This window comes from Triturus cristatus, chromosome 5_1, assembly GCF_964204655.1.
Source record: "Triturus cristatus chromosome 5_1, aTriCri1.1, whole genome shotgun sequence".
NCBI classification, from domain to species: Eukaryota; Metazoa; Chordata; class Amphibia; order Caudata; family Salamandridae; genus Triturus; species Triturus cristatus.
In genome coordinates, this window is record NC_140587.1 from 698,821,565 (window position 1) to 698,835,555 (window position 13,991).

At 47.8% G+C, this 13,991-nt stretch overlaps 1 protein-coding gene across 3 annotated transcripts in view; it reads left to right on the forward strand.

Moving 5' to 3' along the window:
* PRKDC (protein kinase, DNA-activated, catalytic subunit) overlaps nt 1–13,991 on the forward strand; it is a 2,754,228-nt gene that overhangs the window by 2,719,267 nt on the left and 20,970 nt on the right. For all 3 annotated transcript variants that reach the window (XM_085605657.1, XM_085605658.1, XM_085605659.1), the window contains one exon: nt 6,132–6,271. In XM_085605657.1, the coding sequence (XP_085461783.1) occupies nt 6,132–6,271 (140 nt within the window). The remainder of the gene's footprint in view (nt 1–6,131; nt 6,272–13,991) is intronic.

Sequence of the window (13,991 nt, forward strand, 5' to 3'; positions counted from 1 at the left end):
ACATCGGGTCGTTGACTCTTCTTCGGATGCCTCCTCTTCTCCAGAGGTTCGGCGGTTGCTGGTGTCATCCTCGCCGGAGACGGGCCGCCTTGTCGTGGCTTTTTCCCCGACGATGTCTAAAAGCGGCTTCTCGCCGTCCCCACGACCGCGGTCTTCGCCGGAGGAGCCGCAAGTCCCCCACTCTTCAGTCCCTCTTCCTTCCTTTCAGCCTTCGCCCTTCCTTCCTCCGGTCGGCTTATGAAACCCCTTCTCTTGTAATAATGGCATCTGTGGATGATAGGAGAGAGGCAGTAGTGGCGAATATATGAGTGTGGCGTTAAGACGACGACCAATGCTATGCCATGCGATGACTGTACTCGTGAGAGTGGTGGATGGCACGTTTCTGGCCGGTGCAGGTTCATGAATCATCCCACTCAACGGATTCGGGTCAGCCAGCCAACTCTCCGCCGCAATTTGAGGCATACAGCATGGGGGGTTCATCCAGCAATAGGCATACTGTGCCTGCGCACATTCAAAATATAGTTCAAAATCTGGTAAATCAAACCCACCTTGCACATATGGCCTCATGAGTGCTGTCCATTTCAGGCAGGGCTGTTTGCCTCCCCTAAATAATCTCAGCAATTCTGTTCTGAGGGAGGTGAAAAAATGTCGCCCTGGAGGATACAGAATATTCAGAAAGAGATATAAGAACTGTGGGAGAATCACCATTTTTTATCAAGGAGGCACGGCCAGCCATTTATAAAGGCAAAGCTATCCAGCGCGTGACATTGCAGGAAAGGCGTTCTATGGCCGTGCCATAATTAAGGCGTAGAATCTCATCACAGGTATTTCCAATTTGAATCCCTAAGTAGCGTAGATCTGTATCGCACCAGTCCAAGGGGAAATCAGGTGCAAATATTGTCAGTGCAGCCGTGAGGGGAAAAATCAGCGACTTCGCTTAATTAATATGGACTCCAGAAAGGTGTCCAACCACAATAAATTCCCGTAATATTGGATTAAGATTATTTTGCGGATCCCTGACATATAACGTCATATCGTCTGCATAAAGCGATATTAGGATTTGTCGCAGATTACATCGCAACGCACGTTCCCGGTGGTGTTGCCTCAATTTACAGGCTGAGGGCGATATCGCAAGGGCGAAGAGCAGGGGAGATAATGGGCACCCCTGTCTAGTGCCCCGGGATATGGGAATTGCGGCAGACATGTGGCCATTTATGAGGATTCGGGCAGTGGGGCAAGTGTATAACAGGCGTATCCATGAAACAAAGATCGCTGGGAAGCCCATTTGGCACAGTATGGCATTGAGGTAATCCCATTCCACGGAATCAAATGCCTTTGTGGCATCTAAAAAGACCGCAGCCGTGGGTACTTCCGGCGCTACATTCTGAAGGATAGAAAAATAATGTACGGAGATTATGTGAGGTGGCTCGCCCAGGTATAAAGCCAGATTGACCAGTTTATCTATTAATAGAATCAGTCTATTGGCGATGACCTTTGACATGATTTTAGCGTCGCAGTTAATAGGGATAGGGGCCTATAGGAATCACATGAAGTAGGGGCCTTACCAGGTTTAAGTAGTGACGTTATCAAAGCCATCCTCATGGATGGGGGAAGTTTGCCATCCTCCATGGATTCAGCATAAACGTCCTTAAGCACTGGGGCCATGATGTCAATGTAAGCCTTATGAAATTCGGCAGGTAAACCATCGAGTCCCGGGGCCTTACTAGATTTGTGTTGCATAATTGCCTCTCGAATTTCGTCGAGTTCAAAGGGGGCACTGAGGAAGTCTCTGTGGTGGTCCTCAAGCCACCCCAGTGCCACATCACCCAAAAAGCTGTCAAGTTCTATTCTGTCCTGGCGTTGCGAAGTGTACAGAGTAGAGTAGTGTGTTGTAAAGCAGGCTAATATGTCAGGAGTATCTATGTAGGCCTCCCCGTCAGGGCCCTGGTTTTCCAGAATGTTGTGCGAGCCTCTAGGTCTCTTAATCATGTCAGCTAAAGCCCTCCCAGGACGTTCCCCCTTTCCATATCTCCTCGCCTTCCAATATTTCCCCCTAAAATTGGATTCCCGAGCTGCAGTATCCGCATAGTCGGCCAACTTCTCCTTAAACCTCAGCTGTGTTTGCGCGCTCCCTCCCCCTGCCATTTTTTCACGTTCTAAAGCTTTAAGCTCAACTTCCAATTTATGCAGCGTATTCCGCAGATCTCGCAAACTTTTCGAGATACAGAAACCACGAATGGTGACCTTGATGGCCTCCCACAATATTTCTATGGAATCAACCGAGTGCCTGTTTCTACAGAAAAAGTCACGTATCTCCTCCCCCAACTCCATGTGAAAGCTTAAATCTAACAGGGCCGTGGGTTGTAATCGCCAATGCTGTCTGGATGTGTTGTATCCGGGCATGCTGATCTCCATCTTAACAGGTGAGTGATCTGAGAATGTTTTAGCCAAATGGGTGATTGTTGTTATGGTGGGAGCTAGATCCTTCGACAGCAGGTAATAATCTAATCGCGCCCAGGAACCTGCGTGTGTGCCCTCTAGTTTTCGGGTGTCGATGACGCCACGCATCTACCAGGTTGCCCTCCTGAAGGATCTCCCATAGTACAGCCTGTGCCTTGGTATAGTGATGTGGAACCGGATTTTATCTATCCAAGGTTCGTGTTAAGAGCTACATTAAAATCACCGCCCCAGATCTGCTGCTTGGAGCCTATCTTCATAATCTTCCCCCATAGCACAGAGAAGAATTCAGGTGCGTCAATGTTGGGACCGTAGCAGCAGACCATAGTAATTGTGGCTGTACACAATTGCCCCCATACCAATACATATCTCCCCTGTGAGTCCGTGGGTAAGCCACTGAGCGTGAAAGGCGTATGTTTTTTTATTAGGGTAGCCGCCCCTCTTGCATAAGAGGAATACGACGCAAAAAATCTGTGGTCCGCCCATTTGCTGGCAAAGACAGGAGCTTTCTGAGGGTCCATGTGGGTTTCCTGCAGCATAGCCACCTGAATATGGTGGCGATCAATGTAAGAGATAATTTGCCTACGCTTTCGTGGGTCTCCCAACCCCCGAATATTCCAGGAGAGGAACCTTAGGCATGTATCTTGTGGACTATCACCAGTTAAGTGTGAGCCGTGTTGAGGCATCATTTCCTCATCAAATGACTATCTAATAAGCTACATGTATGTGCTGCTATGTCTGCAATCACTGTTGATACATACATTAGACATGGCCAAAACCATCCAACTCCCTCCCCACCCCCCACCCACAATGACATCCCAATCATGCCAGAGAATTCTACCCTCCCACCCACTCATCACAAACAGTACTATTATAAAGTGAAACCAGTTAACCAAACATTGCATTATCTCGTATTTTACTAGGGGTTTTCCCTTATGGGGGACCTTTCTATGTGGCCCAGCCCGGTCCCACCAACCCTGAGGCAATGAGATGGGGGAACCTGCCTCTGTCAAAGTCAGTGGGGTGTTCGGCACTGATTAGCCCTTGAGCAGGTATCATAGGGCGAACAGCACATATTGTCATACCACATATCCCATATGTCGTATCGATCCTAGACACATAGCCTGATCTCTCACACCCTTCTGTGGAGTCGCATAGTCGCAGCAGAGACATCAGGTGCGCAAAGTAGACTGCCAAACTATGATTAGTCTATCTCATCAAGACTGTCTGGGGCAGGTGCAGTTTCCTTAGGCTTCTTGAGGCGTTTCAGCAATTCCTCAGCTTGTTGGGGCTTAGTAAACATCATCTGCTTTCCTTGATGCGTAATTTGTAATCGTGCAGGATATAACAGCGCGTATTCTATTTTGGCTTGGCGCAACTTTTGCTTCACCATGAGAAAGCGTCGTCTGTCCTCCTGAACTGCAGCCGTGAAGTCCGGGTAGATTGTGAATGATGTGCCTTCATAATGTAATGTTTTCTTCTCGCGGGTGACCCGTAGGATAGTGTCCCGGTCCCTGTAATTTAAAATACGGGCTATAATGGGACGTGAAGCACCGCCCTGAGGAGGCCGGGGGCCTAGCGCCCTGTGCGCCCGTTCCACGACGAATTGAATTGTGGGGACAGTGCTTCAGACCCAATGGTCTCCAGCAGGATTTTCTCTATATAAGACTCCATCTTCCCCGTGTTGGTGCTTTCAGGTATTCCTAGCACACGGATGTTATTCCTGCGACTCTTCGCTTCCAATTCCTCATTTTTAGCTGCCATTATTTTTAGGAGTTTATTATGCGCCCTTTCCGCACCAGCTCCGACTTAGCAAGATTGCGCCGTCAGCCCTGCCACCCATGGGAGTCCGAGCCCCTCGCCGCACTCACCCGGACAGTGCCACCCGGAGCAGTCCTTTGCGGCCCAGACACCACGAGGGAGGCCACGCTCTTGGGTAGTCACAGGCGCCGCCGACCTCCGGGACTGTCTGCCAGCCCTCGCACGGGAGCCGCAACTAGCCTGCGAACAGGAACTGCCCCCGTTCGCCTCTCCAAGCATGTCAACAGGTGCCCCACGGTCTGAGCGGGCAGATACGCTGGATCTTACGATGATTTGGCACTATTGGACAGGATTATTTACGGATAATGTGGCCGAACAGCGTTAGCCTCACGCAGTGACAGCCATTCCGCTAGTGCGCCACCTAGCGCCCCCGTGGTAGTTTACTTCTAGTCACTTGTCTTGCAACATGTTGCTTCAATATTGTGGTTCTTTTAATTTCCCTCCTGTGGTGACAATCTGTGCCTGGCTTGTCATATCTTTTGTGCCGCAGCCGTTACCCCCTCAAGGTGGGGCACGGCTTGGCAGTTTGTTGGGCCCTTGCTTGCAGCAAGTGCTCTGTGAGCTCCCTTCAGTCCCTCCAGGTACTGGGTGCTTTTTGAACTTCCTATTGTTTCTCATTCTAAATGATCTGACTCTCATTTTCACGTTACTTATCGTTGTTGTTTCAACAATTTTGCTCTTTTTTAACACACACTGTTCCTATGCTATTGCAGTTTTTGCATGGCTCCGCATTGTGGCGCGGAAAAGTTTCCTGTAGAAAACTAACGTCAGCACGCCGGGAGGGGCTTATATGGCTCCATTGATGTCACTTCCGTGGACGGTTTCAGGACGGAGCCGGGCTACGCCACCTCCCGGCGTGCTGAGGTATTGCTGGGGAAAAAAGATTTTCCAGATCCAGTCTGACGCCTGGGGAGATATTCTAAGTTAAGCAATCTGCGGCTAGACTGTGTCTCTACCAGATATATCGTTACCGAAGGTAAGTAACTCTTCCAGCACGTCATGTGCACAGCTGTACAACTTGCACGAAAGAAAGCCCAAATACACCTTTTAACTGCAATTTATGGATATTGGCTACAAGGATATAAAGCAGAGAACTATATTAAAATTATTTTATTTACATTGTTTTTTATTTTACATCTTACAGTTCTGTATTTTATGATGCCCCATCTGTTGAAGGACAGATTAGAGCTAGGCAGTCATGTTGATTGCCGTTCGGGAACATAGGAAATTCCCTTGCTACCACAACTATATCTGTTTCAGTGGAAGAGAATTCTGTAGCTTTTGCAGTATGGGTTTGCTGAACATCTGGCCATTTATCATGGGCACAGTGAGCACCACGCATCAATTATTTTGAGATTCACTCACCGCTCCTTGTCTTCGTCCACAGTGCATGCCAGTGGTCTGCGATTATGTACATTCTACCAGACACATTGACCATACTACAAATGAGCAAACTAGTTGTAGCTTGAGAGCGCTCCTAGTGCAAGTACACCCAAAAAATGTATTGTGAAAAATGATACACTTTAATACAAGTGTCTAAACATCTTTGTCAAAGCTTGAAAAAATCAATGTGCACAACATGCCATGCTTACGTTCTGGGCCCTGAAAAGAACTTCAGCCATCCTGTAGCATCAGCAAGGGGCAGTATAATATATATTTGTGTGCTATATTTTTGTGTACTCTTACCGTACAACATTTTTGTATCCTTTTTATCGCCATATACTTCTTTTATTGATTTTTACTACTGTAAAGCTCTCAGAAACCAACTGGGGCCAAGATCATGTTTTAGAAAACAACTTTAAATAAAATAATCACTAATGTGTAACTTGGATAATATTTTTTATAATTGTTAGAATCTCGAGCTGAAGCAACTGAAAAAAGGAGGCACTTGGGCCAAGGAAGTGAATACCATGGAAATAAACTGGTATCCTATCCAAAAAGTAAACTATGCCAAAAGAAAACTGTCTGGTGCCAATCCTGCAGTAATAACCTGGTAAGATGATGTTTCAATTGGAAACTTATGAAATTGTTTTCATTGATAAACAGTTTATATTATTTTTATCAATTCATATGATTTGCAAAAAAAGGTAAGAATAACCAGTGAATGTTACACAGCAAAATTTAAATACCAGTAATCAATTTGTAGTTTAAGACGTACAGAGAAGTGAAAGAAAAATTGTTCCCTTCAGTTGGTAGTTTCTGTTTAGTCAGTTTGTTACCACTGAATATTTCACATATCACACAAGTATTGTAGCAGTTTGTAGTTCCTGTTTTTCAACTTCTTTGTGACCAGAATGTAGAGCTCTTCCTCACTTTTCACTAAATTATTCTCAATTATCTAGTGTCAACCCCTAACATATTAGAGATCCGATAGAGACTTTCTAGCCACAGATGCCTTACCTTAAAATTATCCCAATGCATCAGACTGGATCTGGAAAGAATTTCTTGAGCAGTATCCCTGCTCGCCGGTAAGTGGTGTCGTTCGAAGTGGAAATGAAAAGTGCTTTGTATATTTTAAATAAAATGTACAAAATAGTTCAAAGTGCAGCATAGTCTTACCAGAGCTCCAGTCACAAGGGCACATATCAAGATACGGTTGGTAGCCCAGTGGAAAAAATAATAGTTATTTTATTGTGCCAGCCCTAAATAGAAATAGCAAACTTCATTCCCAGCGCCCCCTAGCTAAATAGAGACATTTGGTAAAAAGGTTGACTGCAACCATACTCTGATAAGCTGCCACGGTTGACATCCCCCCAAATTCTCATTCAGGCTCATGGTTCGCTCAAAATTAGCAGGGATTGCTGCACAGATTTTTTTTTTTTATCTATGGCCACAATACTTAAAACATCCATATAAATATGATGCAGGCCACTCTTACCAAGGGCAGACTCTGCTCCTGCTAACCACGGGATTTGGTGGCCCCTTTAACACTCAACACAATCCTTCATAATATCCCTGGTTAGAGTGCCTTCTGGGTTCTTCCATGCTTTTAGGCATCGTAGAGGTGGACATCTTCTAATATAATCTGATACATATGATAAACTCAGTTCTTCATGACAGATGACAGACGAAGATGATATGGGGGCCAACAGCACCCTTCTACAAAACCTGTTTTCTTCAGTTTGGATGGGATCTCTGTTAGAGGAACTCCATATTCCGGCCCCATATGTTGTAACAGGAATACATTGGATTTTATAAATGTGCAACAGTCACGGTGCCTATATAGGCTCCACCTAGGCGCACTGACATCAGTTCTTTTCTTTTTGCGCCAGTCAGCGTTGATCAGGGAAGAGCTACCCCTAGTCACTTTTTGACTACACTTTTGACTACAGTTTTGTTTAAGTCTTTTTTTAGGTCTGACCTCCTGGTGTGGCAGAAATGTTATCTAAGAAGGCTGCTTCCAGCCCTGTGGTGCCTGTTTGCCTCTGGTGCCTCGAACAATACTGTAGGAGAGTAGGGTCTGCTATCCTATGGTCACCCCAAATTTTTGCTTTTGCTTCACTGGTTTTATGACTTAGTGTGGCTGTGGGCCTGCTAATCAGACCCACAGCCCTGCTGTTTTCTCCCTAAATTAATGCCAATGCACACTAGGTGCATTACCAATGAGAACTGGTTCACCTTATCAGCCCCTGTAACAGTGTACCCCAGGTACCCAGGGCATAGGTGTATCCAAGGCCTACCAGGGGCTGCAGCATGTATTATGCCACCCCTGGCCTGGCCTCACTATTTGACACAACTGGCTGATCACTCAGCTGGGGTAAGTTGGTGTAGTCACCTCTTACTTAGATATAGTATATCTATATCAAACATATATGGACACATGGTAACCTATAAGTCTCTCCTATGGCAGGCCTTAACAATCCTGGAGGCAGAGTGCTTGGTTTCATGTGAGATGGTGCTCTGGCATGAGCTGAGCCTGTCTGCAGCTTTCGGAGCCACGTCCTTTAGCTGTTTCATGATATTGCCATACCATATACTCTTAAGTGCATTATGTACCTCGCGGTCAAATGCTAACTCTGGTTTGGCTCTATCAAAACATGTCGATTAAGGTGTCATACGATTTGGAATACTGCCCCCTCACCAGTTCTGGCGACGGGGGTAGCATTCCACCCTTCCAAAGGGACACGACATGTACCCAACCTGAAACCCGGGTAAAGTTAGACAGAGCCTCAGCATCACAAAATGGATGCTGCCACCACAGACACAAGTCTGCCCTCCTGCTGCTGGGAGTCCTTCCAGCTTGGGAGGTTTGGACAAAGGGTTTCCTGTCAGGGGAGGTGCTTGCACCACCCCAGACGGGATTTTGTGTAGTGGGTTAGGGAGGGCTGAATAGATTGAGACATGCCTGGGGCACACAAGGTGTCCCGGTGCATATGCCAGTTCAAACCGGAGCTGGGGCTCTCCAGCCCCAGCCCTGGCCCTGGCGCGAAACTGGACAAAGGAGAGGGGGGGGTAACCACCCCCCTTCCTGGTCCCACCCAGAGGAGGGACCTAGCAGGTAATCCGGCCCCTAGAGTTGGAATAAGAGTAGGAGCTGTGTCCCAAGACTTTAGATCATCCTGAAACTCGACTTGAAGAAATAGAATCACTGGACTCCGACGTTCTGCTGTACAGAAGACTGAAGAGAATCTCCCTTGTGGCCAAGGAGTGACCACCCTGTGAACACAGGCACCATCCAGCAACTCGACGACTGCTTTGCCGCCGCCTCCCGCCGGAGACAGAGCCCGACAAGACCCAGACTCCCAGACATCTCAGAGCCCAATCCACAGTCCCTGCAAAGAAGAGACCCGTGGAGGCACTGAGAGACGTGGGACCGGCCATCTTGAAAAGTCCACGACAAGCTGACTGCGCAGCCCCCGAGGCATCCTCAACGCTGTGCAAAGGGCCCTGAGAAGCCCCAACACCGAGCAGCAACTGCACCAAAGACCAGCCCTCCAGCATCCACGAGATCTGCGTGGGGCCCTTTTGCTTTTTGCCACTCGACGCGTCATCCCGGTTACTGGCCCGTTGGCTAGTGGCCATCTTGGCGACGAAAACTACAATCAACTCTGCTGGTCTGGTTGCTCCAGACTGGCCCCTGCTCCTGTGAAAAGGAGCAGCCCCTCTGACCTTGCTGGTTAGAGCACCAAGCTTCCATCGACTCCTGCGTGGCTTGCATTAGCCAAGGCCTGTTTGCTCCCAACGAGAAGCCGACACCGCCAGCAGCTAGAGCCTCCGTGGGACAGCTCGTGAGTGACTCCTGGACGTCGTCGACATCTTCACTTCCACGTGGCTGCAGAGACAAGCTTCCCTTTTCCACCTGTTGGCACCCAACATCGCCTGGTTCCACGCCGGTCACTGGCTAGTGACTCTGAACATTGTCCCCTCTGCTTACAGGTCTTCTACTCTTCAGATCCACCCTTGGATCCACCGGAACTGTTCCCGCCTGGCCGCCTGCAGCATCTTCATCTTCAGGCTCCATAGATCTGCACGACGAAACCCGACGCACTTTGACACCTATGCACCCGCTTCCTGTGGGTGAGGTAACGCTGGCACTCCGGTGCTCCTGTGTAGAGAATCATCTCTAGTGTCTAGGTTTCCAGTTGCTAGGTTCTGGTCCATCCGGAAGACTCCCTTTCCTTTAACTTTGTGACTTTTACGCACCCATTGAATCCAATAGGTGCACGTGTGTAACTTTCAACACTGCACACGCATCCTGTGGGCATCCTGGTCACTAACTACTGTTAGCTCCTTGTAGTCCCAGCAATTCTCAAGGCCCTAGGCCTTCTTACTTTCCCAGACGTGGTTCTCATACCACTATTTTAGTATATGGTTTAGCGGGCCACCCGGGCCCATCCATAATTGTGCAACTTTTGTATATTTAAACATTGCCTTGTTTTAACGAATGTGCTTCTGTGCTCATAAAGAGTATAGGGGATACTTTTAGTAAATAAATACATATATATTTTGAATATATATCTGTGTGGTGTCCTTTCATTTGGTATTTAAGGAGGTTACATATGGTAAAACAGCTGGCTTCACACGCCCTCAAGAGTTTAGCCTGCAGACTGCACTGTCCACGCTACCACTAGGATAGCTGGTCTATCAAGGTTGACTTCAACCACCACCATAAGGGTTGTTTGGCATGGTACAAGGTGATCACTAGAACTAGTGAGCAGCATATACCAGGCCAACTTCTCACATTGGTGAGCAGCGGTGGGGATTTGAGCTTGCTGTGTTTTACCAATTGTAATCTTTAAAATATCATTTGAAAGATCATACAGGTACCTTTAGGTACATATAAAACAAGACTAGTATACATAAGTTCTACTGAACTTAGTTGTTGTAGAGCAAAGGGAGTAGCACACCCTGACTACAACTAACTAGAAAAGGTCCAGTAGGAAAGCACCAGTGTAGGTAGATTGCATCACATCCACCTCACTAAGAGAATGGCTGGAGCAGCAGGAGCCACTGGGCTTCCAACTGTTGAGAGTGACCCTCAAAGGGCACCATCCAAATATTCTATGTTAAACTTTAAGGAGTTAAGACAACTGTGTAACACCAGAAGTCTTAAGCAGGGTCAAAACCCTACTATAGCCCAACTCCTAGAGCTATTAGATGCTCTAAGGGCCCCTGACTCAGTCCCTACAGGGTCTGGAGATGGAGGTCAACCATCTGAAGATGATAATACTGATGCCCCTGTCCCTATCACTCAAGATGGAGATGATGCAGATGAGGAGGTAGATGATTCAGATGATGATAGAAATAGCCAGGTGCCTGTCAGGAGACTTAGCCAGGCTAACTTAAGCTTACATGGGACTGGACATGGGATACCTCCCTACAGACCCCCAAGCAGGCTTAACCAGGGACAGAGGATGAGAAGATCCAGCTCAAGTGGATCTGACCAGTCCAATGGCTCTAAAGGCCCCAATGCCTCTGATCAGAGAAGGATGACTTACCTCTCAGAGAAGAGAGCATGAAGCCAAGATGAGAGAGGCTGAACTTAGGATCCAAAGGCAAGAACTAGAGGTTGCCTTGGCTAAGGAGAAACTTGCTAGAGCAAGACAGTCTAGAGAGAGTGGATTAGATTCCACTGGTGGCAGCAATATCCCTAAGGATAAAGACAGGTCCTATGACAATAGAATCCTGAGTAAGATTGTGCCCCCCTACAAAGCTGGGGATGACATCCACAAATAGATAACGGCCCTTGAGAGGGCCTGCAGAGTACAGCAGGTCCCTCAGGAGCAGTGGGCAGCAATCGTGTGGCTCTCCTTTGAAGGTAGAGGCAGAGACAGGCTTCTCACAGTTAGTGATGAGGATGCTAGAAACTACCTGGTCCTGAAGAGTGTTCTGATTGATGGGTTAGGCTTAACCACTGAACAGTACAGGTTAATGTTCAGAGACACCCAGAAGACACAGACTCAGGACTGGTCTGAATTTGTTGAGTGTGCCACTAAGGCTCTGGAGGGCTGGTTGCTGGGAAGTAAGGTTGCAGATTACACAGGATTGTATAATCTAATTATGAGAGAGCAAATCTTAAATAATTGTCAGAACCAGCAGTTGCATCAACACCTGATTGACTCAGATCTGACCTCTCCCCGAGAATTGGGAAAGAAGGCAGACAAATGGGTTAGAACCGGGGTTAAGCAAAAGAACCAGAACCAGGGTGGTGACCAAAAGAAGGTAGACCAAAAGGGTGGGGAACAGAAACCTAAAGACCAGAAGTCTTCTCCAGGCCCCCAACAGAATAATGAGGGTGGGTCCCAAACTTCTAAGAAGAAGAAGAAAGAGGGTCAGAAAAAGCCATGGTGTAATGTCTGTAAAAACACCTCTCACTGGACCAGTGAGTGTAAGAAAACTGGAGCCCCCAGCACTGCAGCCCCTAAGGCACCTGCACCCCCTAGTACAGTTGGCAGTGTTGGTCCTCAGCCTAAGGGAGTAGTGGGGTTAACCTTGGGTACTGAAGGAGATTCTGGCCTAGTCAGAACTCCTACACAGGCTGTTCTGGTTTGTAATGTGGACATGGATTTGTCCACTACTGGGAGTCCTAGTAATCTAGGCAAGTACAGACAGACACCTTTGATCAACAATAAAGTGGCTCAAGCATACAGGGACACTTTTGCCAGTGTCACTATGGTGACACCTGGCTTTGTGGACCCTGGTCAGATAGTACTAGGTGATAATTACCTAGTGACCAACGCCAGCAATGTCTCTACTACACATAGTGTGGCAATTGTTAATTTCTCCTGGGGAGGGGTAACTGGCCTCAAAAAGGTTGTGGTAAGTGCAGACCTCCCAGTTGAATGTCTGTTGGGCAATGACCTAGAATCCTCTCTATGGTCAGAAGTGGAGTACAGGACTCATGCAGAGATGTTAGGGATTTCATCACATGTCCTTGCGGTGACCAGGTCACAGGCCAAAAAGTGCCTCACTGAACCTCAGGTCTTGGAGCCTGGAATAATGCACCAAGTACCTACCAAGAAGAAGAACAGAAGGGTCAAGGCTGTGCCTTCCCCCCTGCCTGAAAGTGAAGATCAGTCTTCTCAGGAAACTGATTTTGAGACTCCTGAAGGAACTGTCCCTGAAGAGCTTGAACCTGATCAGGTTGAGTTTCTGGGGACAGGGGGACCTTCTAGGGCTGACTTAAGGCAGGCTCAGTTAGACTGTTCTTCCCTTGAACCCCTCAGACAGCAAGCTGCTGCTGAGGCTGCTGGGAATGCTCAAGGTACCCATAGAGTGCATTGGGATGATGGGCTCCTTTATTCAGAGGCTAGAGACCCAAAACCTGGTGCGACCAGGAGGTTGGTTATACCTCTGCAATTTAGGGGCTTCCTTCTTACCTTGGCCCATGATAATCCTTTAGCTGGACACTTAGGCCAGAACAAGACTTGGGACAGGCTTGTCCCTCACTTTCACTGGCCTCACATGAATGAAGATACCAAGGAGTTGTGTCGCTCCTGTGTAACCTGCCAAGCCAGTGGCAAATCAGGTGGCACAACAAAGGCCCCCCTAATACCTGTGGTGGGGGTTTCCTTTGAAAGATTGGGGATTGATATTGTGGGTCCAATGGATCCCCCCACAGCATCTGGGCACAGATTTATACTGGTGGTAGTGGATCATGCCACCAGGTATCCAGAGGCAATTCCCCTTAGGACCACAACAGCTCCTGTTGTGGCCAGGGCCTTGCTTGGAGTTTTCTCCAGAGTGGGGTTTCCTAAGGAGGTAGTATCTGACAGAGGTGCCAACTTCATGTCAGGATACTTGACAGCTATGTGGAAGGAATGTGGTGTCAACTACAAGTTCACCACTCCTTACCATCCACAATGCAATGGGCTTGTTGAGAGATTCAACAAAACCCTAAAGGGTATGATCAAAGGGTTACCTGAAAAGCTAACGCGATGATGGGACATCCTTCTACCCTGCCTTCTGTTTGCTTACAGAGAGGTCCCACAAAAAGGAGTTGGTTACAGCCCCTTTGAATTGTTATTTGGGCACCCTGTAAGAGGACCCCTATGTCTGGTGAGGGAAGCATGGGAGTTACCTCTCGAAAAGCCTAAGCAAGACATAGTGGACTATGTACTTGGTCTCCGCTCCCGGATGGCTGAGTACATGGAGAAGGCGTCTAAAAACCTGGAGGCAAGCCAAGAATTACAGAAAGCTTGGCATGACCAAAAGGCTGTTTTGACTGAGTACCAGCCAGGACAGAAGGTATGGGTGTTGGAGCCAATGGCCCC